The sequence below is a fragment of the Sinocyclocheilus anshuiensis genome, unplaced genomic scaffold (genome assembly GCF_001515605.1).
Source record: "Sinocyclocheilus anshuiensis isolate Anshui unplaced genomic scaffold, SAMN03320099.WGS_v1.1 scaffold13, whole genome shotgun sequence".
NCBI classification, from domain to species: Eukaryota; Metazoa; Chordata; class Actinopteri; order Cypriniformes; family Cyprinidae; genus Sinocyclocheilus; species Sinocyclocheilus anshuiensis.
The window spans coordinates 2,753,554-2,771,363 of NW_015538026.1; the positions used below are offsets into that span (position 1 = coordinate 2,753,554).

Below are 17,810 nucleotides of genomic sequence, written 5' to 3' on the forward strand. Positions count from 1 at the left end.
ACTATTAATGAAGCAAGCAATTCTAGCGGTTTCATCTTTATTTTGCTCTTTTTAAATATTTTGACTTCTAAAACCAGTGTAAGTATTTTGACTGAAACCCTGATTCACTCAAACAAAAGTTACAATTTTTCCCAACTTGAATCCCACTGCTGAAGCTATGGGTCAAGTATTTCAGATCAAAAGTTAATGAATGATCATGCAGACATGTTTGAGAAAACTGAGACCTAAGCATGTTCTATGTGTTTTCCCTACAACTCTTAAAATACAGGACCACTAACCAGTAGACCAGAAAACAGCCAGAAGAAAAAATCGCTGGAGGAGGTAGTCTCTTAAGACCTCTGTAATGCTTTATGACTCATTCCAGTGATTTACAATAAATTCTGTGCTGCACTGAAATAGCAAAGAACAATATAAACACAAGACTACCACATTTATCAAGACTTTTAAGCATCTTAACAAATAAACACCTTATTTAAATACATGTTAAAATCCTTCAAGAGATAATAAAAATCTTTAAATCTGCATTTTGTGGGATCCAGGTTCATTGTGAAGTGAGCAGGCACTAGCCAAAGTTCAAGTGATTTTTTTTTTTTTTTTACAGCAGAGTGTCATCTGTGCAGCCTCCTTCCAGGCCATAGCGGAACTCCTGCAGGTTTGAGATCCCATAAAAATGGACAAATGCCGCCGCGACAACCAGCACATGGAATATCTGATGAGACTGAAACTGAGAAAGTAAAACAGATAGAGACCGTGAGTATCCAACTGTTTTTGCAATGCAAAAGGAAGCTATTTTCAATCAACGCGAGACTTCCATTTCATTAGCCTCTATAGATAAATACCTAGGAAAATAAAGTGCAATAAATGATAAATTATAAAAAATTCAATCAATATCATCAGCATCAAGCAGCATAACAGACTGTTTTGTACTGCTAAAATAACTGTAAACAGATGATACCGAAAGCCTTGCACATTCAATTCAATAATGGATGCACCCGCTCTTATGTTAAAAAATGAGGTGGATACTTGTATGAACATTATGTTATTAGGTCGCTTTACAATATTACATGCAACAAAGATTCCCTTGAGTCTTACCCAGATGTCACATTTGCCAGGGAAGTACCGTTCAGGTATCCGTGCTGCATAAAGTGATGCTCCACTAATGTACATGGCACCCATCAGATAGAACCAGCCCATCTGACCCACTGTCGTTGCCTTCACAAAACCCTCTGCGATGGTAAAATGCATTGTGGGAATGAGTCCACTCAGACCAAGGCCCATGAAAACACCTAAGTACGAGGAAAAATGTTCTAAGCAACATCTGAAATCAATCAAGCAGATGGAACATATAGAGAAGCAGGTGAGCGCATTACCTGCACGTGTGGACCGGTGCCGAGGGGTGGCGAATCTGTCCCACTGGGCCACAATGATAGCAGCAACACCCAGCACACATACAACAGAGAGATAGATGAACCGCGGCTGAGGAGAGCAGTAAAACGAGTAGTACAGCCATGGAACGAATGAGCCCATGATTAACAACGCAATACCAGAGTAATCCAACCTAAGGACATAAAAAAAATACACTCAAGTTACTGAAGTCATGTCTATACATTGGCAGTCAAAACTTAAGAATAATTAACATTTTTTTTATGTTTTTGAAAGGAGTCTCTCATGCTCACAAAGGCTGCATTTATTTGATCAAAAATACTGTAAAAACAGTTATATTGTAAAATAATATTACAATTTAATATAACTGTTTTCTATTTTAATATATTTTGAAATGTAATTTATTTCTGTGATGGCAAAGTTGAATTTTCAGCATCATTACTCCAGTGTCACATGATCCTTCAGAAATCATTCTAATATGCTGATTTGAAGCTGAAGAAACATTTCTTAGAATTATCAGCGTTGAAAACAGTTGTGCTGCTTAATATTTTTGTGGAAACAGATACATTTTTTCAGGATTTTTGTAAAATAAAAATAAAATGTTTTTACTGTTACTTATGACAAATTTAGTGTGTAGCGTCTGGACCAATCAAAAACACAATTTTTCATTTGATTTAACAAATCAATTATTCATTAGATTAACAAACGTTCACAGACCCCTCACCCAATAAACATACTGGGTGCCAAGTTGTCTGTGAACAGGGCCCAGGACCCTGGTTACCATGGCAACCCTGACACCAGATACATTTACGACCTAATGGAATGCGAAGCAGGGAAAATCACTGCATGTTCCATCGCAAGAGGCACAAGGCACAGTAGAAATGGACTTTTCTACTAATTAATTCATAGGAAAACCTTTCTTTGAATGAACAGTGTATCCTTCAGGTCATGGTGTATGAAAATCTGACTTTTTCCATGTTTAAGTGCTATAATTGAGTGTCCGTTGCATCTACCAACTCAGAAAACGTGAAAAACAAGAACCCAGTAAGTTTGGTTTTGTAAGCCTTTCTCTGCAAGCATGTGAGGAAATGAGCCGATCAGATTTCTCTCATCCTTGCTGAAAAAAAGTATTAATTTACATTTTTAAATGTATTCAAATAGAAAACAGTTATTTTAATATTTCACAATATTTCTGTTTTTACTTTTTGATTAAAGGGCTCATCAGATGAAAATCTGACTTTTTCCATGTTTAAGTGCTATAATTGAGTGTCCGTTGCATCTACCAACTCAGAAAACGTGAAAAACAAGAACCCAGTAAGTTTGGTTTTGTAAGCCTTTCTCTGCAAGCATGTGAGGAAATGAGCCGATCAGATTTCTCTCCCCCTCCTGACATAGGAAGGGGTTCTTATTATAATATTACCGCCCATTAATCTGCACGTTTCCATCCACGGCGCTCAGCCACCATTGTTGTTTTCGCAAGCGACACCGGTGTACTTGTTCAGACGCCAAGGCAAAAGTTCGCAAAAAACATGCTAAATGTTCTGTCGTTGGCTACACAGACAAACACAAATGTGACCCTGGACCACAAAAACAAGCCTTAAAGGTCAATTTATTGAAATTTAGATTTATACATCATCTGGAGTCTGAATAAATAAGATTTCCATTGATGTATGGTTTGTTAGGATAGGACAATATTTGGCTGAGATACAACTATTTGAAAATCTGGAATATGAGAGTGCAAAAAAATCAAAATACTGAGAAAATCGCCTTTAAATTTGTCCAAATGAAGTTCTTAGCAATGCATATTGCTAATCAAAAATTAAGTTTTGATATATTTACGGTAGGAAATTTACAAAATATCTTCATGGAACATGATCTTTACTTAATATCCTAATGATTTTTGGCATAAAAGAAAAATCGATAATTTTGAACCATACAATGTTTTTTTGGTTATTGCTAAAAATATACCCAAGCGACTTAAGACTGGTTTTGTGATCCAGGGTCACAAATCATTATTTAGAGTCCCAGCCTCAGAGGAGACAAGAGAGTAGTGGATTTATTTTATTTTTAGCGGAAATCCCGGAAGGGGGGTGGAGTGCAGTAACTCATTATCATTTAAAGAGACATACACCAAAACGGGTTAGTGTGAGCAGAGCTGTTTTTGACAAGGCAAAAAGGGTGTTGTTTACACAGCCATTGAGTGTTTTTAAGCAAAATATGTTACAGACATTTCATAAAGACCCTAATAAATCATGCCAACTTGTGGAAAATGTTCATCCGATGAGCCCTTTAAATAAATGCGGTCTTAGGGAGCATATCATTTCAAAAACAAAAAAACTCTTGGCCACCAGTGTACAAAATGCCACTTAACATTAGTACTGCCTACACACAAAGAGCATAAAAACTGGTGTCTCTTACTTGGAGAATGTCCTAGAGACTTTTTCTGAGTGGCAGTAGACAGTGTGAAAAAGCCAGGAGAAGCTCAAACAAAGAACTGCACCCAGGAAGAACATCCCAAACACCACCTTCTCCTGCACGGGCGCCATGAATGAAACGTTTGGCCGCAGCATTGTCAATGTGCCCAAGCACAGGAACAGAATTAAGCCTGTAGGGAGACATTGTGATAGCTTAGTTAGCCTTCAAAATGACATACCAGTAACATAATTACAGGTTTGAGTAACATTAGAAGTCTAAGTGGTGTGTTTTGTGTCATCCTCAGGGCAGTGATTCACACATATCAGATTATCATATTACAAATATATCGTACAATTTATCTGGCAAGTACAATTTATCTGGTAAGTTCCAGTAGGTGTGAAACGTCTTTCTTCAAAAGCCACCGGGGTTATATGACATATACTACTGTTTAAAAGTGACAGTAAAGAATTTTGATGTTTCAAAATATTTATGTTTCAAATAAATTTGAACTTCCTCTTCATCAAAGAGTCCAGAAAAAAATGATCATGGTTTCCAAATAACATAAATTAGATCAGTTTTCCACATTGATAATAATAAGAAATGTTTCTTGAGCATCAAATCAGCATATGATCAGACTGATTTCTGAAGGATCATGTGACACTGGATCACAAGACTAGAGTAATGACTGCTGAAAAACCAACTTTCCCACAGAAATAAATTATATTTTCAAATATCTTAAAGTGGAAAATGACTATTTTACATTTTAATAATATTTCAAATTATTAATGTTTTTACTGTATTTTTGATCAAATAAATACAGCCTTGGCGAGCATAAGAGACTTATTTCAAAAGCATTTAAAAAATCTATTTGACTGCAAATCTTTGAACAGCAGGAAACTTAAAATTTGGGAAACAGGAAATGTTTTTTTTTTCTTTTTCTGGTAGTCGGTTTACATGTAGAAGCTACAGTGATGTGTAGTATTTTAAGAGATGCTTGTTTTGTTACATTTTACTTTTGTGCATTATCATGTCACATATCACAAGCACAAACCCAGCAGGTGCGTCCAGATGTTTCCAGTTTCTGTGTGAATCCTGAAGATGCTCCCAAAACAGGCACGGAAGGACGGCATGGGTGGGCGGTGTCCCTGCAGCAGGTAATCATTATCCTTTAGCCAATCGGGGAGGAGATGGTATGGAATAACTCGCCAACGTCCTTCCCATACCTAGTAACGGTACAAGTTTGCTTAAACAAACATCTCAGACTAGAAATAGGCCACATTTACATTACAATCATTTTACACAAGAACATTGTGATTAATTAAATACATGGTATTTTTGGAAATAATTACGTCATTAGGAGTTCTAGAACAGTTGAGGATAAGGACATTAGTCACCTTGTGTACAAACTCCTCCATCTTCTCCATTGCATGGTGTGCCTGCATGGGCAGTGTAACCACCCGCAAACCTTGTTCTTCATCCTCGTTCTCATCCTCATCAGGAAATGCTGATGCACCCTGCAACAGCAATAATGCTTTTAGTTAACGTTTAGCTTTTAGTTAAATTGAGTTATTCTTGCCTCACTCCATCTATTATATGTACATTCCCATTTAAAAGATTGGGGTCTCAGCGAGGCTGCATTTATTTGGTTAAAAATCAAATTTAAAAAAATCCACTTTTTTATTAAAATAATTGTGGTTTTTTTTAATGCATTTTAATATATTTTAAAATGTAACTTATTCCAGTGATGGCAAAGTTGATTTTACAAATTCTTTGATGAATAGAAAGGTCAAAAGAACAGAATTTATTTGAAACCGAAACATTTTGGAACTTTATAAATGTCTTTACTGTAACCTTTTAACAGTTTAATGTGCCTTTGCTGAATAAAATTATTAATTTCTCTAAATAAAAATCCTACTGACCCCAAACGGTAGTGTATTTTCTTTTCTCACAACTCACTCTTGATTTCTTTGCTTCAGCTGGATTTGTCAGCAGCGGCCCAAGCTCAGTGAGCTCCGCGTCCTCATCATCAGAGGTGCACCGCTCGGCATCACCGTTGGAGCCGCGGTCACCATGGTGACAAGTTGTCATGGGGAGACAAACCTAAAACTCCCCAGAGTTTCCACCTTGTCCCACAGTTCACAATCTGGGCCTGATGATGATACATAAAATTTAGAGATTAAAGGGATAGTTCACCCAAAAATTAAAATTCTTTACAGGTTTGGAACGACATGAGGGTGAGTAAATTATGACAGGATTTTCATTTTTGGGTGAACTATCCCTTTAACACCTGCTGTTAACAATGTTGGCCATGTAAAAAAGATAGATTTATCACAGACTTCATAATATTCCATTCTTGGCATATCTAACTGGTTGATTAATAATTACTTGATTCACTATAATTGTTGTCGTAAATTAAATATCCGATGTGCAAAAGCCCCTAAAAATCTATTCCAGGGGCCCCCTTCCACTAATTTCTGATACTGATTGAATGAATATAAACTAGATTTAAAAATATTTATTTGAACTTAAATAGCATTCGTGAAATCTGTTATAAAACGATCAGTTTGTTTATTTGCTCAGATCTGGTCTGGCTGGACTGGCTGATCCAGTTTTGCATAGCGTCAAAGGTTTACGTCCTGTTAACTTAGCATGCTTACAGGCTAACCAAACAAATATGCGATCAACCACTAAAAAACATTTACGAATCCTTACGTCGAGCAATGTTCTGCTAAACGCGTTTGTTTCCCGGCTGTCTGTCTTATTATACCGCGTGTAACATCGCTGTTATATGACAAAACTGAATCAGTTTAGCCAAACCGGACAACACTAGCCTGCATGCTAATGCACTTCCTTATGGTCTGATTTGAACATTAATTACAAAAACATATGGTTGCTTTCATCACAGTTCGTAGATTAATATTACAGAGTTACTAATATAAGAGATCAGTGTTCGTCCGTTAAACTACCTGGCTGGATGGGATGTCAGATCAGTTCATGGAAGCTCACCAGCAGCTGCTCGCCGTCTGGTCGCTATGCGTCTCTATGAAACCTGTAGAACCAGACGGTTCTTCTTTTTCTTCTTCTGGTGTTTTATGGCGGTTTGGCAAACCAGCGAAAAAGGTGCACCAGACGGTTCAGTTCAGTAGCAGCAAATTATAACACAAATTACTGAATTAACACAGATTAAAACAGTCTGACATACAGCGTGCTAAATATCAGGACGATATGAAGACAATGGAGGGACGTTCTGCCTCTGTCAGAGAAGGAAGAACACTTGCTACCGGAACCGGTTTGACCCACGGCTGTGTGGACATGCGGCTGATGTTGTGCAAACGGAAAAGCATTCAAATACTGCAATCTATATATGATCAGGCTCATCTTTTAGATGTGCACCTGAGATAAATAACACAAGCCACCATAGCAGAGATCAAGTGGGAGGGAATGACATTAAGAGAAATTGGATCCTCTGGTTGTCTTGGGCCATTTTAGAAACAACAACACCAACAAAACAATAGCAATGGTACAAAGCTTGGTGGCATTTGTGACATTTGCTATATGAACACACACGTATCGTGGACATGATTATATATAACTAAATGGTCTTTGTGATCTTTGACCACTATACGAAATGAATAGGAAATACGAAAATGCAGAGGATTTTTTGGGGGTACAATCTACTAATTTGCCACAATGAAGATGTCTGATACTGCCTTAATATATATACAAATGGAAAACCTAATAAAAGTAAGTAATTATATCGGAAAATACTCTCATGAGCATGATGGGATACGCTGTCCGGTTTATATATAGAGCTATACAGGCATCTAGTGGTTACACCATGGTACTGCATATAATTTTCTTGATTTCTCCCACCACATGGCACCAATATGCTTAAAAATGATATGAAACACTTGTGTGATGCATTATTTAGAGGTAGATATTGTCTAGTACATTCAGTATAGCACTACATTCATCTCAAAAAACGTTACGCTTAATGTCTTCGGTCTGTTTTCCGCATGAAATCAAAATGGACTTTATTTACTAGCGCACATTGCTAGTCTTGATGTAAACAATTAATCCGTGCAAGTTAATTTTTCAAATTAATCAAATTAATTTAATCAAAATCTGAACATTTACTTCTGCTCTGGAATGGCATTCCTTTTCTGATGACGTCAGTTTGACGGCTTGGGCAGAATCTCCTTAAACACACCCCTCCAACCAGTTAGATTGCTATGAGAGACAGAGAGGAGGAGCGCAAACATAAAACCATGCCCTCTATTCAATATTCCGTTTCAGCTGGAAATACGTCACTACACTGAAATAAAGTCGGCAGCAACTTCCGGCTCACGCGGACTTTAAAGTCCGAGTAAAGGCAATTCAGAGAATTGTTTCTTAACACATTATAAATGTTAGAAATGTATTGCTGAAAACATGTTACAAATTTTGATTTTGAGTGAGGAATACCAGGGTTATTCATTGAATAAATTGAATAAATTATTCAATTTTTTCAATTTGCACATAATATACCTGTACATACAACTGTCTATTGTTATATACCTGTACATACAATTGCCGATTTGTATATTTTTTATTCCTTATTTTACTTGTTCTATTTTTTATTTATTTTTATTTTTTATCTGTGTTTTTTTGTTCTGCCACTGTCATTCTGTTACACTGTGGAAGCTTCTGTCACGAAAACAAATTCCTCGTATGTGTAAACATACCTGGCAATAAAGCTCATTCTGATTCTGATTCTGATTAAGCCAAAATTCACAAAATCTCAAATATAATTTTGAAATGTAGATATTCAAAGTATCATATTTACTTAGTTAAATGCTGCATACAAAGAAAAACTATATGCTATTAATTGATTGCACTTTTAAAACTGCAATGTTTTGGTTGAAAATACGAGCCATTTCATTTCATGCACGTTTCTAAATCTCTTTACGGACATGCGTTATACGTAAATTCCTCGAACTACAAAAAACCACAAAGCCCAGAATAATGAAGAGGTAATGCGCCGTAGTATGATTGGCCGCAGGGATTGCCACGCCCCACAACGTTGCGTTGATTGGCCTTTGCCTGGCGTTCACGGCCACTCACGGAATTTCATTGGTCAATGTAAGGAAAGAGGGGCGTGATCACGACGGACAGCGGAGAGCTGTGCTGCGGGAGGAGCGGGCAGCGTGTTTCCGGTAAGAGCGACACAACAGTACCACTAGAAACGTTCTGTAAGAAAATTAAAGCAGACTTTAAAAGTCTATTTTTTTCACGTGATTCGACATCGACGTTATAACTAATTGTATCGTCAGGGAGTCGTCTATCGAGCGGCGCGGAACACACGCGGCAATGGAAGCCGAGTTTCGGGAAATCGATGAGCTCGGGAACTGGAACGCCGTTTACCAGGTGAAGGACTGATTCTTCTTCATAATTGATTAGGATGCTCAAAATATTCATAACGATCCAAAAGTTTATTTTAATTTTTTTTATGTGATGTTTATTTTTTGACAGCTCAGATTGCGCTGCTTCTTCCCTAGTCCACAGAATAAATGATATAACAAGTTACATAGCGATGACCTGAATTTGTCATTTGTAAACAGTGACCAATATAGAGATGAGGGGGATGAGTTCATCTTTTATGAGAGGGTGTCTATTATTAGTTGGTTTAACACTTTTATCTCCTAATCTGGCTCACTTGCAGTTTTTAATGACAGTGATGGATGAATGACATCATAAACTGGATGCTGGTGGTCCCCATAACTGTCTGCCATATGGTTAATTCCCCCAGCAAACCATTTGTCACATATTAGTTTTACTTACAGTAAGAAGCATTTTCATCTCATAGACTTGTGTTTTACCGTAGGAGATTAGGCAGCAGTCCAGTGACCTACCATGCAAGATCGCCAAACTTCCAGAAAACAGGAGTCTTAATCGCTACAGAGACGTCAGTCCGTGTAAGTGTGCCGCTTCCCCTGTTCGACACAGTCAGTGACACCTAACGGAAGGGGCCTGTTATCAGCGAGCTGTTAAAGTCATTTCACACTGAAGATGTCATGTCTTTTTTCTCTCTCCCTTTTTTAACTCTTCCGTCACAAAGACTTTAAAGAGCAACGCTGCTGTGGTTTCCTCTCTCTCTCTCTCTCGCTCTCTCTCTCTCTCTCAGAGTCTTTCTCTTTTTCCACAACAACCTGAAAAGGTCCTCAGCTCACAAAACACCACATTAAATGAATGACTGTGTATTTTATCTGTTTCAATTGAGCGTTTTCATCAGGGGAATGTTTTTCTCTCTTGTGGGGAACTGAGAACAGGACCTGAAAAAGAGTCGTTCCACCACTGAACTTGCAAAGCATCATGGGTGATGCGCCTCACAGCTTAATCGCTCTCTCTTTTCACAGTTGACCACAGCCGTATTCGTCTGCAGATCGGCAGTAATGACTACATCAATGCCAGTCTGATCTCAGTGGATGAAGCTCAGAGAAACTACATTCTAACTCAGGTAACATACTGACAGATTTGAATCGTCTGAATCTGATGTTTTATCTGCACCTGCAAACCATCTGACACATTTGAAGATGATACGGATAGAATAAAGGAACTAAACGTTCATTGGCATAGTAATAGGAACATATATCCTGGGGAAAATCTTTTGTCAAGTTTTTCTGAGATATTAAAGCCTGTTTACATCAACAAAATGTTTGGTGCAATTTTCACATGTGATCTGTCAGTTCAGAACAATGCATAAAAAATGGCAGAGGAGCTGAATGAAAATGTGAAATCACTCTCTGACAGTAGGTGGCGCTTTTAGAAAAGATCTAATCTTACTGGTTGGTTAGTTTTCTTTGCAGTGCAATAGACCAATTCAGAGTAGACGTCACAGTTACGTCACTTGCAGCTGCGCGCGTATAGTGGTTGCAGAAAAACACTGGGAACAAGTGGAGGTAAATGGGTAAAATCCATGGAATAAAAGAAACAAATATTTTTGTGCCTTTTGATGTCAAGATCGGAATGCAAATAATTTTTATAGAATACTGTCGTCAAAGATGCCATTTGAAGCTAAACGCAGACGTTTAAATGGACATACTATGGATGAAAACTGTTGCAAATGTTTGTGTTGGTCTGAACTCTGAACAGACACATTAGCAGCCGTTCATTCAAATTAAAACGTTTATCTTGCTGAATTTTCACAACTAATATTTGTCTTATCTAGCCATTTATTTTCATCCGATGTGACTTAGAGATTTCCAGCCTGGTAAACCTGGACAAAGGTAGACTTCCTGGATAGTGAAAGTTATTCGTTTCACTTGGGGCCATCACTAAAATTCAGTGAGCACACAACAAAAGTTTTAATTGTGTGGCCACTATTAAAATTTGGAACAAAACAAAATGAAACGCTCTTTATTATTTGTGTCGCATCAGCTCTCTCAGCCAATCAAAGTATATCAAACTAAATGCCGTTATAAAATAACAGATTTTTTTTAAGTTTGAAGGTGAAATGGTCATTTTAAATATATTAGTGCTAAATGATCTGGTAAAATACGAGTTAATATTTCTGGTTTGTTTCGGATGGGATTTCGGGGATACAAAAGACAAAAAGGTTAGGAAACACTGACTTATGCTAGATAGCTACACTAAAACAATGATATGTTAAGCAATTAATGGGGAAACTCCCTGTTTAGCGACCCCCCATCCTGGTTTTGACATTTATGTTGACGTTTGTCTTGCGCATCCATTAGGCTGCCAACACCCCAGCCGACATTACACACTGATATACTGTGGTGATGTTCCATTTGGACACTCGTGGCATCTGCCAGGGAGATTTTCCCTCTCCTGTGTCTGGAGAGAATGCTGGGAAATGTTGTGAAATCTTGAGTTGCGTCAGCATGACATGTTTCTTTATTGTACAGATGAATTAGCACACTGATGCTTAGAGACGGCAGCAGACTCGTCTCAACCTGCCGGCCTTGTTCAGTCAGAGCGCTGCCAGCTACAGCCACAAACACACAAAACACACACACATTCTCACCCGCACTGTCATGTACATGTACATGTACACGACTTTCCTAACGCCTGCTCGAATGTGTGATTTACTACGTAGACTATGAAAACATAAGGTCATCAAAGCACATGAGTTTCCACTCCGAGTAAACTTATAATACCAAGTTCATTTAATAGAATTTAATATTTATTTGACTATTTATTTGTATATATTGCAAATGTTTTAATAAAAAAAAAATCTCACTGATTTAAATTCAGGAATAACTGTTAACAAGAAGATTTTTATTTTATTTATTTCATTTTTTTTATGTTTATGTACACTAACATTCAAAAGTTAGGGCTCAGTTTTTTTTTTTTTTTTGGGGGGGGGGAACAGAAATGAATACTTTATTCAACAAGGATACATTAAATTGTTCAAAAGTTTACAGTAAAGGCCATTATAATGTTACAAAAGTTTTCTATTTCAAATAAATGTTCTTTTGAACATTGTATTCAAATAATCCTGAAAAAAATATCATGGTTTCCACGAAAATAAAGCAGCACAACTGTCTAAAACATTTCATAATAAGAAGAAATGTTTCTTGAGCATCATATCAGTATATTAAAAATGATTTCTGAAGGATCATGTGACACTGAAGACGGGAGTAATGATGCTAAAATAGAAGACAGTTATTTTAAATTTTAGTAATATTTCACAACACTTCTGTTTTTACTGTATTTTGATTAAATAAATGCAGCTTTAAGCATAAGAGACTCCTTTCAAAAACAATAAAAATCTAACGACCCCAAAGTTTTGAATGGTAGTGTATGGTGCTGCTTAAGCCAAGTTCACACTACATGACTTAAAACGTTGGCAGATCGCTGTGCTATTCAGACTACATGACTTGCTGTCTGTCTTGAAGTCGTTGTGGTGTTCACACTATGTGACACTACGTAAATGATCCGAACAGGGAGTCGTATGGCGCTTTTCCACTGCGTGGTACGACTCGGCTCAGTACGGCTCAGTACGGCACGGTTCGGCTCGGCACGGTTTGCGATTCCACTGCAGTTCAGTACCGCTCTAGAGTGGGCGGGATTATTCACATGTCGTTATAGTTGCGCTGCAAAAGCACCAATACACTACACGAGCTGACAACAACTCTGTCACCCAACGACTCTACGGCCCCCAAATCACGTTTTGTCATGAAAACATGCAAGAAGGTGAATGGGAATGACGCGAAACAACAAGTGAAACATGAGTTGTTCATTTGAAAATGGACGTCGGGAAGAAATTAGTGCTGCAAGCTGTTTGCGTGATGATCTGTTCTTAAAAATTTCACTCCATTTCTTGTGTCCAAACTTTTCTTAAAGCCGTGTTGCCGCTGCTGTTTTTCTTCCGCTGACCTCAACCCATGCCTTGCTCTCTCATTGGCTGTAGCTCGTCACGACACCTGACACCACGTGATGTCGAGTCGGCCGACCGGTCCAGATATTTAGCATGCTAGATATTTGTTTGGCGTCAGTGAGGCGTCTGCAAGCATCGTTGAGTAGTTCTCACACAAAGATTGCCAATATCGTCGATTTTCCCCCGATCACAGCCCGACCTGTCGGCGAGCTCGTTGAATTGCAAACCAGTCTTAAAGGCACAATATGTACGTTTTTTAATTAAAATATCCAAAAACTACTAGAACAGTTTTATATATTTTGCTGACTTGTGTACTTACATTATCCCAAATGTTTCGAAGATGCCCGAGTCCCATCAAATTGCTTCGGCTGTGGGGATGAAGACGACAGCTCCCATGATTCCACACTCAGTCACGGCGTCATCAAACTACGCCTTTGTTTCTTTGTTTGTTTTGAATACATGCCCTCTAGCAGCGAAAATTTCATATTGTGCCTTTAAAATGCTGTAGTGTGAACCTGGCTTAAGTAGATTTGTGCCGGTATTCGGTAATGCGATATATCACGGTAATGAATATGCACGATATTGTTATCATGGGCTCTTAATCGCAACATGAAAATTTGATACCGGCATATCCCTAGGCTTAAGTTATATAAACCCTGTTGCAGGACAAATTAATTTGATGCACGTGTTTAAAATGTATTATTAATATAATTTGCTCGTTTTGATGGTTGTGTGTTTGTTTAGGGTCCATTACCAAACACCTGCGGTCATTTCTGGGAGATGGTGTGGGAGCAGTGCTGCCGAGGGGTCGTGATGCTGAATCGTGTTATAGAGAAAGGCTCGGTGAGAGAAACACGCTCTGTACCTGTATTTGCAACATGGATCATACACAGACTCACTTTGAATACCTGCCTGAAATGCTTCTAGCATACACATGGGTTGTGTGTGTGTGAGGTTTGTGTTGTGTGGTTATAATGAAGAAGTGTGTGTGTGTATGTGCAGATAAAGTGTGCTCAGTATTGGCCTCAGCGAGAGGAGAGGGAGGGTGTTTTTGAAGACACAAATTTCAGACTTACTCTGATCTCAGAGGATGTGAAATCGTACTATACAGTACGACAGCTGGAGCTGGAAAATCTGTCGGTGAGACACTTGATCTTCCTCTCATCTCATCCGGTCGTGCTTTCACTCATTTGTCAATCTCTTTCTCTGATCATTCTGCTGTTTGCAACACTGAGATTTTATATAGTCCTTCTTCAGTCACTCGTCTTTCATTTTGCTAAAATTCTTGTTTTTCAATGAAAAATGTTGCAAACAAGTTGTGTTCAGAGCTTCTACAGCTGGACTGGTCGTTGACTTCACTCAATAGTCTCAGGATATTACAGATGCAAGAGACTTATTTCTAACAAACACTCACTCAAGGTGATTAATGCTGTGCGTATGTGTTTAAAGACACAGGAAACCCGGGAGATTCTTCAATTCCACTACACCACATGGCCAGATTTTGGTGTGCCAGAGTCGCCTGCATCTTTTCTCAACTTCCTGTTCAAAGTGCGTGAGTCGGGCTGTCTGAGTCCAGAGCACGGCCCTGTTGTGGTCCACTGCAGCGCTGGTATTGGCCGCTCTGGAACGTTCTGCCTTGTAGACACCTGCCTTCTACTGGTGAGAGGACTGACCGCTTGTATGTGATGCCAGATCTGCCAGACAAAAGTGCTTGTTAATATTTAATCTTTTTAAATAAAGGAGCTTGTTCTATAGCATATTAGTCTATATTATTCAATTTCAAGAATCATGGCATTGATTTTTTTGTATCAGATCAAGGACTACTAGGCTGTTAAACAGTTTTTTTCCCCCTTACAGCTGTCAGACTGCTTAATCTGAGAATGTGAACTGCTCTTAAGAGACTGCACTGTTTTAAAAAATTCTATTTTAGTTTATTTATTAGTATTCTTATTTATTAGCTATTTATTTTATACTTTTGTCCTGAATTACTGGGATGTGGACATGTGAAACGTAATATCGTTTTTATGTGAACCATAAAAATGACAAAAGGAATCTAATCTAATTAATGCATTTAGCAGATAAAATATTATGCTTATTGGTACCACAGCACTCCTTTATTTCAGAAATAATAATATACTCTACTGTTCAAAATATTGGGGTCTGTAAGATAGTTTTCTTTAAAAAATAAATTAATACTTTTATTCATCAAAGATTCATTAATTTGATCAAAAGTTACACATTTATGTTACAAAAAAATTATCAAATGAATGCTGTTCTTTTGAACTTTGTATCCTAAAAAGTATCACGATATCCACTAAAAATTTAAGAAGCACTACTGTTTCCAACATTAATGGTAATAAGAAATGTGTTTTGAGCAGCAAATCATCATATTAGAATGATTTCTGAAGGATCACGTGACACTAAAGACTGGAGTAACGGCTGCTGAAAATTCAGCTTTGCATCCCAGGAATGCAAAACCCCAAATGTCTGAATGGTGATATAAATAAATAATTAATAAATGTTATAAACATATCAATACATTAATGAGATGCAGCTAAGCCTGTCACGATAACAACTTTTTGTTGTGCGATATATTGCCCTTGTGACATGCCTAGATGCAGCAATATATTCATCAGATTCATCTGTATCAAAGCATTAGTACTTTTGGCATCCCTAGTCCAGAAACCCGCTGGATGTCTGGATTTCTCATGTGTACTTCACTTGACAGTCACTTTGATCAGCACCGGCAGATTTGGTGTTGCTTTTGTTTAGAACTCCTTAAAAAGATTCCATCCCACCCCTCTTATATCCTCTAAACAGCTGTCATGTGTTCTCAGATGTCTCAGAGGAAAGATCCATCATCAGTACGCATACAGGAGGTTTTGCTGGAAATGCGACGATACCGCATGGGTCTGATCCAGACAGCTGACCAGCTGCGTTTCTCTTACCTCGCCGTCATAGAGGGTGCCAAGTACATAATGGGAGACACGTCTGTACAGGTAATGAAAGTGATGCTAAAGAATCTAACGTACCAACCAGTTTTTGGATGCTTTGCTGAGGATGTTATAGGATGTAGAGCTGAGCGGAATAATGTTTTTGAAAAGCCTCTTAAAAATGCTCACCAAGGCTGCATTTATTTGATCAAAATACAGTAAAACAGTAATATTATGAAATATATTTACAATTTAAAATAACCGCTTTCTATATTAATATTTTTAAGATGGAGCTGCACAGGAGGTGAGCTCCTCTTATACATGCTGAAAACACAAATCTGCTGTACATGATAGAAAACCTGTTTGTATTTGTGTGTCTTGGAGAAAAGGGAGATCACAAGTAATCTGGGATGTCTGATACCATCAAGTGCTCTGTGTAAGGCTACTGTCACAGCAGAAAACATCCCAAAAGCTTCTTTTTTTTTTTTTTTTTCCAGCCTCAGCTTTTGTTTATACCCCAAAAGAGCTGAGCGGAATAATGTTTTTGAAAAGCCTCTTAAAAATGCTCACCAAGGCTGCATTTATTTGATCAAAATACAGTAAAACAGTAATATTATGAAATATATTTACAATTTAAAATAACCGCTTTCTATATTAATAAATTTTAAAATGAAATGTACTCCTGTGATTTCAAAGCTGTCATATCAAATATTTCTACCATGATAAATACTCATTTTTTTTGTTAATTCCACCCACCTCAATCAGTGAAATGTTTGTGTTCATGTGTGAGTAGGAGTCATGGAAGGAGTTATCAAATGAGGAGGATCTCCCCCCTGAATTCACTCCTCCTCCCAGACCACGGCCCCGAATAGACCCCACAAATGGCAAAGGCGACCTGGTGAACCCTGACACCACACACTTCTTCAGTGAGATAATAAAAAACAGTGCAGAAATCTGTGCAAACAGGTCAGCCTCTCAATCTCTCTCTCTTTCTAGTAGTGCCCATTCAGCAGCCACATACAAACATTTTTTTTGTTGTTGTGTTTTTACAGTGCGCCCCAGACATTCACAGACGGGCCAGAGCTTCGCAAACGGGCAGTCGCAGCCGGTGAGGTCAGAGCAAAGGAGTTGTTAAGTGAACCTGATGACCCAATTGTAGCAAGAGAAGCCCCTCCCAAACCTGCACGGTCTCCGCCCAAGACTCCCACGGAAGAAGCGACTCCTGTTGCGGCCAATGGAGCGTGGAGCCCCCTGCTGACCAGTGTGTTTATGTGCACGGTACTGGCTGTAGGTGCTTATGCCTGTTACCGCACCTATTTCCACTGATGCCCTCTTTTTCTCATCCGTCTCTTTCTCTATCCCTCCATGTGCTGGCTATTGGTGGGAAAAGAAAAAGAGAGGCACACACAGACACTCACACTTTCTCAGCTGGACCCGTCTCTTTCTCTCCGAATGTCTTTGGGAAAGTGTTTCAAAGACTTTTCTTAGCCAAACTGCTGTCGTCTCCCTCTATACACACACTCTTACACACAATCTAATAAACGTGTGTCCGTTTAAAACCTCAGGGCCTCACAATTCAGGTGTTGCTACCCAAACGTTAAACATAGGTAACAGAAAATCCAAAAGACTCTGTTATTGCTGCAGTAAGTAAGGGAACTTTTCGTGTGTGTGTGTGTGTATGTATCTCAATCATTTTTTTT

General features: G+C 38.2%; 2 protein-coding genes across 7 annotated transcripts; one reads left to right on the plus strand and one right to left on the minus strand.

The window, feature by feature from the left end:
* Positions 1–549: 549 nt before the first annotated feature.
* LOC107679819 (adiponectin receptor protein 1-like) lies at positions 550–7,195 on the minus strand. 3 transcript variants are annotated; one of them, XM_016475515.1, is made up of 9 exons: positions 7,001–7,195; positions 6,765–6,847; positions 5,755–5,941; positions 5,193–5,312; positions 4,850–5,021; positions 3,802–3,988; positions 1,371–1,558; positions 1,093–1,286; positions 550–724 (listed from the first exon to the last, which is right to left on the minus strand). In XM_016475515.1, the coding sequence occupies exons 3-9, from the start codon at positions 5,884–5,886 to the stop codon at positions 596–598; spliced, it is 1,122 nt and encodes a 373-aa protein (XP_016331001.1). In that variant the 5' UTR covers positions 5,887–5,941; positions 6,765–6,847; positions 7,001–7,195; the 3' UTR covers positions 550–595. The 3 variants fall into 3 exon arrangements, with proteins under 3 accessions (XP_016331001.1, XP_016330993.1, XP_016331007.1); XM_016475507.1 differs by having other exon boundaries at positions 5,755–5,947; XM_016475521.1 differs by having other exon boundaries at positions 5,755–5,947; positions 6,765–6,880.
* A 1,735-nt stretch (positions 7,196–8,930) lies between these two features.
* On the plus strand, positions 8,931–17,510 carry ptpn1 (protein tyrosine phosphatase non-receptor type 1). Of its 4 annotated transcripts, none has more exons than XM_016475547.1 (10): positions 8,931–8,993; positions 9,111–9,204; positions 9,662–9,752; positions 10,194–10,294; positions 13,922–14,020; positions 14,180–14,317; positions 14,627–14,836; positions 16,015–16,176; positions 16,904–17,076; positions 17,163–17,510. In XM_016475547.1, exons 2-10 carry the CDS (start codon positions 9,148–9,150, stop codon positions 17,434–17,436), a joined length of 1,305 nt encoding a protein of 434 aa, XP_016331033.1. In that variant the 5' UTR covers positions 8,931–8,993; positions 9,111–9,147; the 3' UTR covers positions 17,437–17,510. The 4 variants fall into 4 exon arrangements, with proteins under 4 accessions (XP_016331033.1, XP_016331043.1, XP_016331050.1 ...); XM_016475557.1 differs by having other exon boundaries at positions 8,958–9,029; XM_016475564.1 differs by lacking the exon at positions 14,180–14,317 and having other exon boundaries at positions 8,958–9,204.
* Positions 17,511–17,810: the final 300 nt, after the last annotated feature.